The sequence below is a fragment of the Oxyura jamaicensis genome, chromosome 2, assembly GCF_011077185.1.
Source record: "Oxyura jamaicensis isolate SHBP4307 breed ruddy duck chromosome 2, BPBGC_Ojam_1.0, whole genome shotgun sequence".
Classification (NCBI taxonomy): domain Eukaryota; kingdom Metazoa; phylum Chordata; class Aves; order Anseriformes; family Anatidae; genus Oxyura; species Oxyura jamaicensis.
In genome coordinates this window covers 99,096,465-99,111,660 of record NC_048894.1, presented here as the reverse complement: position 1 = coordinate 99,111,660, position 15,196 = coordinate 99,096,465, and the positions used below count along the sequence as shown (strand labels likewise).

At 36.5% G+C, this 15,196-nt stretch overlaps 1 protein-coding gene across 1 annotated transcript; it reads right to left on the bottom strand.

The window, feature by feature from the left end:
* Positions 1 to 12,164: 12,164 nt before the first annotated feature.
* Positions 12,165 to 15,174, bottom strand: CBLN2 (cerebellin 2 precursor). The gene is made up of 2 exons (XM_035319541.1): positions 14,399 to 15,174; positions 12,165 to 14,116 (listed from the first exon to the last, which is right to left on the bottom strand). The coding sequence occupies exons 1-2, from the start codon at positions 14,636 to 14,638 to the stop codon at positions 13,919 to 13,921; spliced, it is 438 nt and encodes a 145-aa protein (XP_035175432.1). The 5' UTR covers positions 14,639 to 15,174; the 3' UTR covers positions 12,165 to 13,918.
* Between the last annotated feature and the right edge of the window lie 22 nt (positions 15,175 to 15,196).

The window sequence follows — 15,196 nt, the reverse complement described above, 5'->3', positions numbered from 1 at the left end:
AAAATACCAAATTCTCTTTCTCTGGGGCTGAGAAGAGAAGAAAGATCTAGGCGGTATCTCTATAGCCTTTCTGAGGTACTATGTCAATACAGGTATCATCAGTATAACTGAGAGTTCCTAGCTGCTCACAGATTTAGTATTATTACCTTAAGTATGTGATCTGGAATTCATTACTCAGCATTGTTTTATGTGTAGTTGTGAGGTTTCTCCTTAACCTGCTTTCTGAACAGATAAACAATGATATGCTGCCACCATGCATTGAAATTGTCACAATAAACCATCCTTTGCTATCCACACAAAATATAGAACAACTCTAATCCAAGAGAGATCTTCATTTTTTCCCAAAGCCCTGATGATGCAGGAAATTATTGCTTTTTATTCTGTACTCCAGAGCAGTTTTCTGTGAACTACCTAATACATGACATTAAGATAAATGACCTTGAGATTTCTGTCAAACCATCTTTTGTGAAATGATCGTTTGTAAAATAAATAATATATATAAAAAAATATATCATGTAGGGACATAAATCCCTGTTTTAGGACTTATAAGCAATCAGAACTTCCTAACTTGTATATTTTATCCTGGTAGGAAAATGTTCTTCATTATAATTTCAGGAATGGTTTATGAAGTCACAAGAGCCCAGTAATGGGGTCCTTTATGGTGTCATATAAAGAGAAATTCTCCATAATATACAGATACCACACTGATTCTGATGAAGAAAAGTAAAATTATAATATTTCCATACAGAAGCTGTGTATTCAGAACCTATAACATCTCAACTAGAAACAATTCAGAGAACAGCAGAAGTATATTATATGCAGTAGACAAACTAGTACTTTTGGAGTTTTCCACAGCTTTAGCTTGATCATGCGTGCATCAGCTCTCTGGAGCAAACTGATCATATTTGTGGTATTCAATCTTTCTGAGCCAGTAGAAATAAATCTCCCCACAGTTTCAGCATTCAGAGCAAACTAGAGCCCCAATGTAAAGATGAGAGTGCCTTGAAAAGCCTTTGTACACCTAAATCCCAGCAGGCAGGAATTTGCATATTAGTCAAGCAACAGTTTTAATCCCAGCACTGCCATCTACTGAAGAGATCATTATATGCATTTCTGGAAGACTAACTCATAGACAAATTATTTTCTCAGTAACTGAATAAATGAAGTTCCTAACCAGATAAAACTGCAAACTATTCTGTACAGCCTGGCAAAATGATCAAATGACCTTAATATATACATAAATCCAATTAAAGGAATGGTGACATTTCAGCAATAGTGAACAGACAAATACCAACTCACTATACCTAGGCCTGCCTCACTCTGATCAAAGGCAACTAAATCCTAGATAAATTGAATGAGAATGGAATCAATTACTATTTCAAGTTAGTAAGAGTGAATAATAAACACTTAATTGCCACATTATTAATAATAATAATAATAATAATATAACAACAAAACAAAAAAAAAATATAACAGCTACAACAAAAAAATTATTATTATTAATAATAATAATAATAATAAACCAGTGTTCCAAACTGCAGAGGGATCCACATAAATTGTACAGGAGGAATACTGCACTTACAAATTTCACTTTTCCCTAGAGCAAGATGTAATTTCTGGTGAAAAAGTATAGTAGTCCAAGTGCTGGTGACAGAAGTGGAGATGTGGCTTCAGGCTTCTTTTAGTGTGAGTTGCAACAATCATTACACAAACAGCATACAAGATATTGGACATTTTTCCATAGCCACAGTGGTTGTGTCAAGGTACCACAGGAGCTGGTAACTCCAGGGTGCTGGGACACCTCAAATCTGGGAGGCCCCCAATTCTATCACAGCAGGGCCTGGAAGCCCAGCCCCACCCCACCACCCTACCAGAAGCAGGGCAGCTGGAGGCACTGGGGTAGCCTGGACACCAGGTACCTCCCAGGAGATGGGAAAAGCCTGTGGTCAGGCCTGGACATGAGCCTGTAGATGAACCCAGGTGGGCAAGGCCTGTGGCCTGGCAGGGCCAGACTGTGGGGAGCTGTAGACCAGCCCTGCTGCAGTCTTGCTGTGACAGGGGCTGATGGCCCCAGGGGCAATGTGGGATCCTGGGTCATGGGCAGGGTATCAGAGTCCCGGGGGTCAGTCCTGCAGGGACAGTCAGGACTGGCAATGCCTAAGGGCCATGGCAGTGTGTTAGGATGGCTCCTCCTAAGTGCGTTTTTCCTTTTTAAATGTTTATATTCACTGTGTTTATCTGGTCACACAATTCACAGATTTTAATCAGAAAGAGATAAGAAGAAAAGCCATGAAAGGATATTTAATATATATATTAAATATATATATACATATATATATATACTTTCCATTATATTCCCTCTCCCCAAATTGAGAACTGAAATATTTCAACTAAATCTACAGCAGATTTCAAAAATTGAGGCAAAATTATAAACTCAAAACATGCATCAATTATTTTTTCTTTTGTTTTCAGTCAGCTTTTTGGGACCAGAAGAATTGTGGCTAACCAGACCATCCACTCCACATGGACCAAACCTTGGCAAAGAAGAGTGGAGAACAAGGACCCCTCTGGAAGAGCATCGCTCTTGCCAGGGGCACACAGAGACCACAAAAGGAAAACAAGGGGGAGAGGAAGACTATCTGGCCCTAAATAAGTCTGATGGTGTCTTTCAATGGGCCAGGAAAATAAACCCATTCTTATGAATACAAGCTTCACTTCCCACTGGCATTGACAGGAGGGAATTACTCATGCTGGCTATATTTTCAACAGTTGGTAGTACTGGTGAGTCATTTGAAGAGAATGAAAGGAACTAACATAAATTGAGAGGCTGTTAAAAAGAAACAAGAGGGAACAAAAACCCTTGAAACAAATGGTAGTGAGAAAAGAAAAATAAAGAAGTGCTTAGAATTCCATCTATTTGATGCATTTTCGAGGCAAACACACAAAACCTTAAATATTTTACCTATTTTTGTGAATTTATTTTTTTTTTCTTCTAACTTGGAAACAACCTGTAAAAGCTATGTCCCTTCTTCCATGCTCCACCACTGCCGCATCAGACTGTACATCTCTATATTGCTTTGTTTTACCACATATTTTTGGTATTGTATAATTCACAGCTTCTTTCACTCTCTCTTTCCCTATACCCATTCTCATTGCAGTCTGACCAGATGCATTACAGCCCTTGAAACCCAGTTTATTTGTTCCCTTGCTCAGTCTGTATTTTTTTCTCTTTCCCTGCATTTTGTTACAACTTTTGCCTTGACTCTCATTCTGTAAATCTTTCTTTTCCACTCTTTGATAAAAAATACTAGTCTCTGATTCTTATTCTAGTATTTCAAGATATGCCCCATTTTTTACACATAATTTATCTTCTCCCTCCATGTCCCATCTATCATTCCACTAATTCATTTTCAGTCCTACTAACAGCCCCCTCCAAACAGGATCCCTGCTTTCATTTGATACAGTTCTCTTGCCTTCCATATTCTTCAATCTGTCATTCATTTCATTTCATTTCATTTCATTTCATTTCATCTTTTCTCTTCTGGAATATGCTTGTTTCTGTTTCTTCATATTTACCTGACTTTAAGGTGCTAGAAAGACACACGATAGTAAAAATATGAATGATTAAAGTACATTATTGTTCCTATTGTCAGATTAGCTGATGCTGAAGCATTCAGGTAGTGTCTAAATGTCACAGAGTGTAATAATAAATTTTCCTCTGCTCACACCAAGCCTCAAAGAATTAGTATTGGGGGTGCCATCTCCACATCCTTATCTCTTCATTCATTGCCTATTTCTAAGCAGTTCTGGAGGGCATATATAGGAATCTAGGAATCTGTAGGAATATTGCAAAGGCTCAGCCAATCTCCGAATTATATAATTCCTTGCTGCTCCTTCATGTGAATACAAACAACCAGGAAAAAATAAGTTTATCAAGGGGGGACAACCCTGAAGATTTTGAGAGACTATTTGGTGTCTCCTCAGTCTTTCCAGTGAAAAGAAAAGACAAAAGAAAACACAGAAGTATCTTGTGTGTCAATACTTGTCTGTGGGCTGGTATCCCATGCAAGGTTTTGGCATACCCATAGGAATGCAAAGGAACAAGCAATGGTTGGTTCCATCTGACAAAGTGGAACACAAGTATTTTTTGCAAACAAAATTGCCAGCCTAATGGCAAAGGCTTTAAAGTAGTTTGTGCTTGGTTTCTTGTTTGGTTGCTTGGTTTTGGTTTTGGTTTCAATAAATGAAGATTAAAGACTTAGAGAAGTAGAACAGGAGGCAAAAATGTAAATGTCTGGGTGACAAGATGATAAAGAAGGTTCCCATATATTCCCTAAGAAGGCAGCATGACTGGGGGCCTATCTCACCTCACACAAACTCCTCCAGCATGAGAAAAAATAAATAAATAGAGGAATTAGAAGTTATGAGCAGCTGCAGGATAACAGAAACACTGTGGGAGAGCTCACATGAATGCACTGCAGTTGCTGGCTACAGGCTCTTTAGGAAGTACAGGTTGGGAACAGAAGAAATAGAAGTTATGCTCTATGCAGAAGAGTAGCTTGAAATCATGGGGCTTTGCGATGTAATGGTTCACAAGCCAGCTGAGAGTTTATAGGTCAGGATCAAAGGGAGGGTAATGAAAATGCTGCTGTGATGGGTTTCTGCTACAGACCTTCCTATCAAGAGGCGGGGAAAAAAAAAAAAAAAAAAATCCTTCTTTAGATGACTGAAAGAAGCCTTGCAATCAGGAAGAAGATTAAAAATATTGATTGGGCATAGAATTAGGAAAGCCAAAATTCTGCTGCAATTGCAATTGGCAAGGAAGGTGAATGGCAAAAAGGGAGGTGAAGGTAGTTGCAGAGGCAAGGGAGGTGAATGGCAAAAATTCACCAGAGGTGCAGAGACAAGGGAGGTAAAAGGCAAAAGTTTACCTATGTAAATATGGCAGAGGAAGACTCAGGGATCTTGTGATAAGGATATGGAAATGACTCCAGTGCTCAAAGTAGTGCTTAAAGCTTTGTTTGCCAAAGTCTTTACTACTAACATATGTCCTTAGGTTTTCCAGGTCTCTGCGCCTAGTGGCCTTGCCTGGGATAGGCAGAGATTAGTTAAAGATCAGTTGTGCAAAGTGGATGTATGGCAGTTCATGAGACCACATGCGATATATCTGAAGTCAATGTGGGAACTGGCCAAAATCATCTTTCAAAACTAAGTGAGCAGGAGAGGTCTCTAGTGACTAGAGAATGGAAAGTGTCATATTCCTCTTCAAGAACAGAAAGAGAGAAAAGAGGATCTGGGACACTAAAGTCTGCTCAGCCTCACCTCAGTCTCCTGAAGATCACAGAGAATAGCCTCATATGAAAGTCATCCATAGACAGTGGTGAATGACCAGACAAATAGGAGCAAAGTGAATAGATTTTAAAATAGACAATTATGCCTGGTGGGGCTGATTGCCCTCTCTGATGATTGGTATGACGGACAGAGGATGATGGTTACCTTGAATTTATCATGGCTGTCAGCATGGTCTCCAACTGTATCTTTGCATTCAAGCTGGATGATATGGACTTCACTGCATGTCAGCAGTAAAAAGAAGATGGAATAATGGTTATGAGCAACAATTTCTAATACATTTTGCCAGATGTTTACAAATGGCTTTCCTCACAGATCAGTACTAGGGCTCCCACCATTTTCTTCATGAGCCACCTGATTACAAGGCAAAATATAGGAAGTCTGTGGACTCCAAGTTTAGACAAAGAAATGGTTATGCTAAATATATGGATTACTGTTCAGTAGTACTTTGGCAGTACTTTAACTAGAGAGCTGGGCTGACAGAAACTCATGTAGTTCAGCAAAGTTAAGTAGGAAGTCCTGCACCTACAATGAAATATCTGCATGCAGCATTTACTGTCTGGGGCCAACTGGGTAGACATAAATTTTGCAGGAAAAAATAATAATAATAATAATAAATGGAAGTCCTGGGGTAATCAGTTGAACCCCCAGCAGTGCAAACTCAAAGTAATGAAGGTTTATTGCATGGTTGGGTATATTAGCAAAAGCATAGTCAGCAGTACAAAGAAAATGCTTGTTCCTCTCTGTCTTTGGCACTTGTAATCCCACCTGGAGTGTTGTGTCCAATATTGGTTTCCCCGTACAGGAAAGCAGTGACACTGAAGAGACAGTCAAGCAGAGGAATATCAAAATGGGAGCCTAAATGGGGTTTTATGTTTGTTTCCCAAGAGATCATTAAATCTATGTTACTGGGGAATTAAATATGACTGGGAACTTCTTTTCAAGTCCAGATTAATTCACCATCTGTACTGTTACAAGAAAGCATATGCTGATTTCCAGTCTTAGGTCCAGCACCAGAGCACTCGAAATACTAAGCCTGAACTTTGTCATGCCAATTAAATGTTGCTCCAAGTTGTCTTGCACTGCACCTGGCTGCTCTGTGCATTGATAGAGCCCACAGAAATACAACTTCTATCTGAAATGTATGAGCCTAGTTCTTTCCAAGCATGATGTAGATAATTTAAGCTTTATTTCCAATAAATCTGACAAGGAGCAGTGTCGTAAGAAAACCTATTTCTTATGGGTTTAATATGTTAAAGTACACTTGCAAAACCGCCTCTGATTGGTTACTTCAGACATTGACCTACGAAGATCTGAAAAACATTAATGTACAGGTTAAAAGCATGCTACAGGCAAAATCACTATAGAGGATCTGGACATGAAGCCGAATAAATAAGTCTTTTCACTCCCAGTAAAAATTAGATCATGTTATATAGGGCATGTGGACTACATTTTTGTTTTCAGGTGGTAAACTACTTCTTGACTGAGGGGAAGAGAAAAATGCCAAAACATTTATCTCACTTTTTATAACATGCCCAGTGGTCTGAAATGTGTTAGCTGCCATTTTATCTCTGGCTCCTATAGCACTGTAAAGATAATTTTGTAAAGTTTGCTTGGGGATGGCATATATATTTTTTATACAGTGAGGCATTCTATGCATGAGTGGGGTACACTGTGTAATAGATCTGTATTGAGCCACTATAGTTTATAAACGCTTTCATAAAATGAGGTGTGTGTGTGTCTACCCACACACTTTTGAGTTTGGCATACATGCAAGAACAATTAGCAACGTTTATACTGTGTTAACAGGGTTTCTTCCCTTCCCCTCTAATTCCTGCACATTGTTCTCTCTTTCTCATAAAGTGCCCGATCAAAAAGAAAACTGGGTACTTAAAAATCTGTTTTTTCATTCTTGACCAATGCCCTAACACTTACACAAGAAGGTCTGTATTCTGTAAACACCCCATTAGAGAAAAAAATAAAATAAAATAAAACAAAACAAAACAAAACAAAACAAAATAAAATAAAATAATAATAATAATAATTATAAAAGATTCCTAGTATCTCTATTGATAGGATATTTTACGGGGATTTAGGAGAATCCAGAGATGCCAAGTCACTCAGTTATTTAAATCAGTCTTTCTGAGAAAACAGACTGAAATTATTCTAAATATTTACTAGAAATCACTGATTTATATGCATAACAATTTCAGTTGTTTTCTTTTTGTTGTTGTTGTTTTGTTTTGTTTTCTTTCTTTAATAGATTTCTATTTCTTCGTTAACTAGGGTGAGTTCTCTCAAGTGAGAGTTCTGGGTGATGAGATGTGGGATCAGACAACTTGTGAACAACCAACTAAAGCTGTCATCATTTTGCATGAAGGAGTTATTACAAAGTTATGAATGACAAGCTGAATGGAAAAGCATTATTTTAAAAAAATGCTCTTAGAAAATCAACATTAGACTTTTGAATATGAAATAAAGAGTAAGAAATGGTAGGAGAAGAAGAAATGAAAGTGTCACTTACACAAGTATGTATTAAATCTTTTCTCTACTGGATAGTTTTAACACATGAAGTGTAGGAAAATTAATAGAAACCACTGTAAAGAAGAAGAAAAAAATGGATGCTTTCTCTGTCCAGCTGAAGTAATTAGGGTCAGGATTCAGGGACAGTTGTATCTAGAGAGATTTTAAGATTTAACTGAAAACACATGCCTCTCCACAAAAGTTAGGTGAGAGGAGCAAGCTGCTGGAGTCTGTCTACATCCATTTAAACTCCAGGCTAAAATACTCCTAGTTATACTATTATGCAAAGGGCTGAGAAAATTCTGCTGTTAGTAACGATAAATAATTTAATAAAATTCCAAAGATACAAGATACTTTCTGAACTAAGTTCTTATATATTTTCTCTGGAAAAAGGAAAAAAAAGAAAAAAGAAAAAAAAAAAAAAAAAGAAAGAAAGAAAGATATAGCAGCAACATGATTTCTGTGCTAGGTTCTTTCTCTTAGAGACCATATATGCATATATGAAATTGGAAAACTATCCTTTCTCCGCTGGTCACCATAGGACCCTGCATGACTAATTCTGTGTCAATATAATGCATCATACAGAAAATGTTTGCACAACCTAAATTAAGTCAGCATATAAAAATTATTCTTGATAAACAAGTTAATATAACGGACATATTTTCTCTTTCAGTTTTTGTGGATTTCCTGTCAATTGTCAATAGAAGGACAGACTGAATCTCCACTCTTTAATATCTCTGTCTGATGTTTTTAAACAGTTTCCACAATGCATTACACAGCACTAGAGGTTCACTCATAAAAGAAGCATTCAGAACTTGAGGCAATGAAGTCTTTTATCAATAACTCTGCTTCACTTTACCTTAATATTACCTGAACTATGGCAGCTCTCAGTGCTTAAATATATAATGTCACTAGCTATTATTTTTTGTACTTTTGGATGTAAGCAGAGATAAATAGTTTTAGGTTTAGACTGACAATAAATAAAATAACAAGTTGTTTAGTTAATGTTTCAGAAAAAGGAAGGGCAAACAATAGCAGAAAAAGTCATGTCTCTGTCCATATACTTTAATATCTTCTAGGTTTTGGAGCATGAATCTCTACCACCTTGATATCCGATGATACAGATTTTATTTATTTATTTATTTACTTTTATTTCCTTGTTTATTTATTAATTACAGAATGAATTATGGTACTCAATTACTTCTCATTGTCTTGCTAGGCCATTATTTATATTATCTATGGTACCTAATCTGCAGAGACCTAGCAAGTTAGCCACCTTTATATTGCTGATGAAGAGCTGAGGGGGTTAACTAAGTACTTCAATGTATATTACTTGAAAAGAAAAGTGATATGCTACGTGTTACTAGCTATGTAAAGTGCATTTTCATGATTACACTCAGATAGTATGAAATAAAATTACTGGTCTTTGGATTTTACTAATACTGGCTAACAAAGAAAAGATCAGCTATGCGAAACACTGGAAACACTGATGTTTTGAAAATGGATTTATAACATGAGTTTCTGAGATATTTGGAGGACTTTGGTTACACTATCAGGTTTATGATTACAATTGAAATAAGTTTAAACTGAAAAATGTTTTTCATGCTAACTAAGGTTTTGCAGCGATTATCAATCTTTTTAAACGTAAACATAACTGCAGATCATGAACTGAAATCCTACAATTCAGGCCCAACACTACTGATGCCTTCATAAGATTTCCAATAGAGGAATAGACTATACAGAAGCAAAACAAGCAGAATTATCCTCTTCATTCAAAAGACAATATATTTATTTTACCATGGCACGCTGGAATTTTTCTGATAATTGATTACATAAGCAGCTGATCAAAAGCTTTATCTGTCATCTGGAAAACCAACTTATCTGTGTCTAACTACAGTCATGGTAGATATCGATAATTCTCCAAAGTTTATAACCTGTTAATATGATTGAGTTAAAAGACAATCAGTAATCATAAATTTGTTTTGAACATTCTGACAAGTGAAGTTAAGCCAAACAAAAGAATCTGCTCCATTAAAACAGTGGTTATTTTACAATGAATCATCATTATTTAACACCTTGCTTAAAAACGGATGCAATTCATCTGATCAAAGATGGTCCTGGAACAATGTTACAAGACAGTATGAAGTTCAAAAACTAGGAATCATGCACTGACCCAGAGATCTTCCCTGGCATTGCAATAGTATAAATAAATAAATAACAGGTGAAAAACAGGTGAATCCTTTTTATATAATTTAGTCATATATAATTTTAATGGATTTTGAGATAAGTCATTACTGATGAAAATTGTAAAGTATCATAGTGACACTGATATTTGGGTGCTTGTTAACACTAGGAATATATCCTGGATTGAAATAAAATTATTAATTATATGAATTATTTTTATCAACTCTACCTGTGACCCTGCATATTCCAGAAATGATTGTTACATTACAAAGATATGAAACCACTTTCAGCTATTTCTGAATAACTGCATCACTAAACAGGCCTTTTTGGTGTATTTTCTACTTTGGCAGCTTGTGAAAGATAGAAATTTGGTCAATAAAAACATGTTCTTTTTAGAAGTTAAAAATGTCACAGCCAACAAGCAAAATATAACTGCTAAACATCTCCTTAGTGTCACCCTGTCTGTCTTTCTCCTCCTACCATCAGTATAAACAGATCCAGCTTCCAAGATGCTGACCAGTAATGAGAGACACAGCACAACCATCACACCCACTGAATCAGAGGGAGGTAAGGGCACACAGATTTTTGCAAGATCATGTTCAGTCTCTGGATATAAAAGTTGAAGATCTAGAGGAAGACAAGTATATGATGAGTATTCATCATTCAATTCTTGATATAGGTCTGGTTTCTAGTCTGACAAATGTACACTGAAGGAACAATAAAACAATAGTTTCCAAAGACACCCAGGAGAAGACACAGCTGGTCCCTGGAAGGGAAACTATCAAATGTACAGTGTTCTCAGAGGAATAATTTATGCCAGGGTTACACAGCAATTTATGAGAAAGTTTGAAAGTTGTTGGAAGGAATGTTGTGTTATTACTCCCACAGGAAGCAGAGCTGTCACTGTGCCACTGGCCTGCTTCCTTATGATGTGTTTCACAATTACTAAGTCTTGTGGTGCCTCTCAGCATGAACTTTGCACCAAATCTTAATGATACCCAATCAATTTATTTATATAAATTACTTTAGATAAGTTTATTATTTATGTGCCAGGAGGCTCCTTCAAGCAGCTTCACATAATATTTCTTGTTGCATTCTACAATGCTGTATGTATACCTTCCCTGATACATATAAGGATCTTTACCCTTTATATGTATATCAAAATGTTTACTGTTGCCAGTGACAGACAGATGCACCTACTCAAACTCAGGTACAAAATAAAGTGAAAGGGAAAAAAAGAACAAATATGCCCCAACAACAACAACAACAGCAACAACAAAAGACTCCAAAAAAGCCATGTAGCCATGTTTCTAATTAGTGTACAATGAGAATTTACTACCCTGTTTCCATTTAATGTAACAGCGGTATATTAGAGACCTTGCTTCATGTTCAGGAGGTTGGTAATCATATAAACATATTTAGCTTTATAACAGAAGCATGGACAAAATTACTAAACTTGAATTCATGAAATAGGATATTCAGATTTTGAAGATTCATTGGCTTAAGAAAATTCCAATAATATGTCCAAAGAAAACCTTGTCATTAGCCTTGTTTGGTTCAGGAGAGAGCTAGAGCTAAGACATCACTGTCTTATTCAAGGCAGATCAACCAAGATAAATGGGAAAACTGAATATGATTATGGTAGGCATAATTTCAAAATAACACTGAGGGAATGTAATAGAAACTGAAAACTTGGGACCGTGAACAAAAATCAATGTATATTTTCTTGAGAGATGAAAGCAAGTTTTAAACACAAAAACCTAGATTTAAAAATAGTTTTACAGTTTATAGTTTACCATTGGAACAACTATTTTCAAAATTATTTTTGTGTTTGAACAAAAAAATGTTGTTGTTCTCTCGGGTTTTATTTCTTCTATTTAAACATAGCCCTGTGATATTCGGCAACTAGAAACATTAAAATCATGCCAATGCACAAGAAGGAACCAGAAAATGCAATGCAGAGAAAAAACAAACCTGAAACCCATTCATTCAGTAACCAGGTAAGTGAAATGCCAAAGCAAATAAACATCAACTGTGAAAATATACCAAAATATTAAATATAAAATTGGCTTTAGTCATCTGAATTATCATAAGCAACACAGATAATATTTTTTTAAGAATATATGACTTTAATTGGTTTTGTCTCCTTAATGATAAATTTACAATGAAAATGACATGTCCACCATAATTCTGAAATACAACATTAGCTACCACCGATTTGCTGCAAATGCCTTTGCATTATTTTTATTTTTTTTGTGGCAGAGGAGTAAATCTGACAAAAATAAATTCTTATACACATCCATTCTTGTGGGATTAATAGCAAGATAAAATATTTTAAATTAAATGAATAAAGTTAAAATCATATGAAAAAATATTAACGTTCCTTCTGGACCTCCTCATGCAAGAATTTTCTCAGCACAGTCATATATAAGTGAATAAATAAGATTTATTTAATGAGAACAAGGTAAAAGTATGTATTTGATGTTGGCTTGTTATTTTACCTGTTGTCAATTGGAGTTATAACTTTTCCTAACCACCAATACTGATCACATTCCAACCCCACAATTCTGAGGCTAATTGTATTGAGAAGAATACACATGACTAATAAATGCACGGCATCTGTGTAACTTCAGGTGCATTTGCTGATCCTCTGAGGCCCCTCTCCCAAATGCTGTCAAAGATGTTAAGGGCAGCTCCTAATATACTTGCCGTGGACAGGTCAATTGGAGATTATTTTAGTTAATTTGGAAGAGGAAGAATTTACTCCACCATCTTTCCAGGCTCCCATAACGTGTACTCAAGCATTAGTGAACAAATATATCAAATATAAGCTAAAAGCACCCAAAACATGGTTGGTAACGCAAAGAAAGGATATATCTTAGGGCATGTACAAATAAGATATTCAAAGCCTCCGCTGCTGCTTCTAGAAATGTCAGGACAATTCAGAAATGTCAGTTCCTTTACTGGTTTCCAGATTGTAATTGAAGAATCATGTAGCTCTTTTGCTCTTTCTCTCTCTTTCTCTAAGTACGTCTATAAAGATCAGCTAGAAAGTGCAGACAGAATTGTTCACTGGTTAGCTTTACTTAGAGCTACAGGGTATATATGTGCTTTGTTTTGCCTTATTGATCAATCTAGCTTACATTTTTAGCACACACAAACAAAAATCAGAAAAAAAGAAAAAGTCGATGAAAAAACACGAACAACACAAAACAAATAAGGTTCCAATCGTGCAAATTTTGCTTCACTGGATAAAGCACTTCTTGACACAGTAATGTTCAGAATCCCCCTCCCCCAGAAAAATACAGGATTGAGACTGAAGCGATTCTTTTTCTTTTTTTTTTTTTTTTCCTTTTTTTTTTTTTTTCCTTAAGGCTATACAACACAAAGAAATAAAGCATGGAAATAACACCTCATTGAGTTGAACGCTTCATTCTTCTGGCTCTGGCGTGAGCCTTTGACAAAGCAATTGTGTGGTCCGAGTTATTTGTCTCATTGGGACAACAAGAGGAGAAAGAAAAGGGGAAAAAATTAAAGAGAGGGAAAAATATTGGAAGAAGAAAGTCAATGATCCCAACAATAAAATCCAAAATTGACTTTACAATCACACGTACAAATTGCTCAGGTCGATAATTTCATTTCTCCTAAAGATCACTGTCGTCTAAAACTAATTAGAGGCGCAGGTTCCCAAGGAATTGTCAATATTCAAAGTAAATATTGGAGTTTAGAAGGTTATCATTCTTCTACTGTGACAGTCTGACAGGGTGACTGGAAATATTGTCATGTGTTGCCAAGTTCAGGGTGTTGTTAACAACTGAATCCTTGCTCCAGCTCATGAATCTGTCTCCTATTTGGCCTTCTTTTATAGTGGAAAGACTAAGAAGCCAGAAAAGGTTGAATATTTCCACCCTCCCATGAGGTTACCCCTTTCCAGTTTGAGATGCACTTTGTCTTCTCTTTCCATGAGGAGCAAGACCCCGTTGCTGGCTGCTTCTCTGGTAACGTCCTGATCCCCTGCAAAAGCTGAAATCACTGGGTAGCCGTTTTGCATTAAACTTACCTAAAAAGTGCAAAGAGAGATAATCTGAGTTTTGTCAATGCTCTCAGTGACTTGTTTGTCCTATGCACTTCAGTAAACTTTTGCACAGGTTAGAAATGGATTAATTAAACTAAGGCAATGAATGACTTTTGTCGTGCATGGAGATTCCTTTAATTAAAATAACCTACAGCCTCATTCTTTACTTCCTGGTTTTGTTAAAAAAAAAAAAAAAAAAAAAAAAAGCAGTCTAGAGATGAGCATTTGAAAAAGGCAAGATACCATCTTCTTTAGATCACAACCCACCTGGATGGTTTGTCTGTTATAGACCTTGACCACGTGGAAACTGAAACTATATATCCCTTTTCTTGGTGCTACAAATATACTGGAAGCAAGATCAAAATGGTTGCCAATATTAACTAATACCTGGAAAGTAAACAAAGGGAAAAAAAAAAGGAGGGGGGATGTGGAGGAGAGACACAGAAAGAAAGAAATATTAGACCCCACCTTAGCAAAGTGACAGTGAAAATCCGACTTGAGCTCCATGACCAATATAAAGTGTACTCAAAATGGCATTTGCAATGCAATTAAAAGTGTACTGCAGGGAAAAGGAGACAAGTTACAGAGGCATTTAAAAAACATCACAGATCATAAATGATTTAGTTACACAATGATGAGCTCCAAAGCCTGTTGGATGAAGTGCAAATGTCCACACTGAGCTGTCAATAAAGCAAAGGTGGCAAGGGGTAGCAGTGGTGGGGAGTGAAGTAAAAAGACACACCTGGAACTTATCAGCAAAAGTACATTTTCAGCTAGCACTGCTGAAGATACTTGCCCTCGAGTTTAACAGCGTATACAGCTAAAATCGGACCATGATTTTTTTCATCTGAGAGGAACAAAGGAGGATAAGGATTCCTCAGCACCAGGAGCATCTGCCTCCCATGCCTCTCCGTCTCTCTGGACGGCTGTCGGCTGGCCTGCAACCTCCTCAGGTGGCTGGTGGGAGCCTGCTCCTCTTCCCCGACAACAATCTCAGTTCGCCATATATTTCAACGGCTCTCAAAGCAAAACAAATTAAATAATAATAATAAAAGAAAAAGAAAA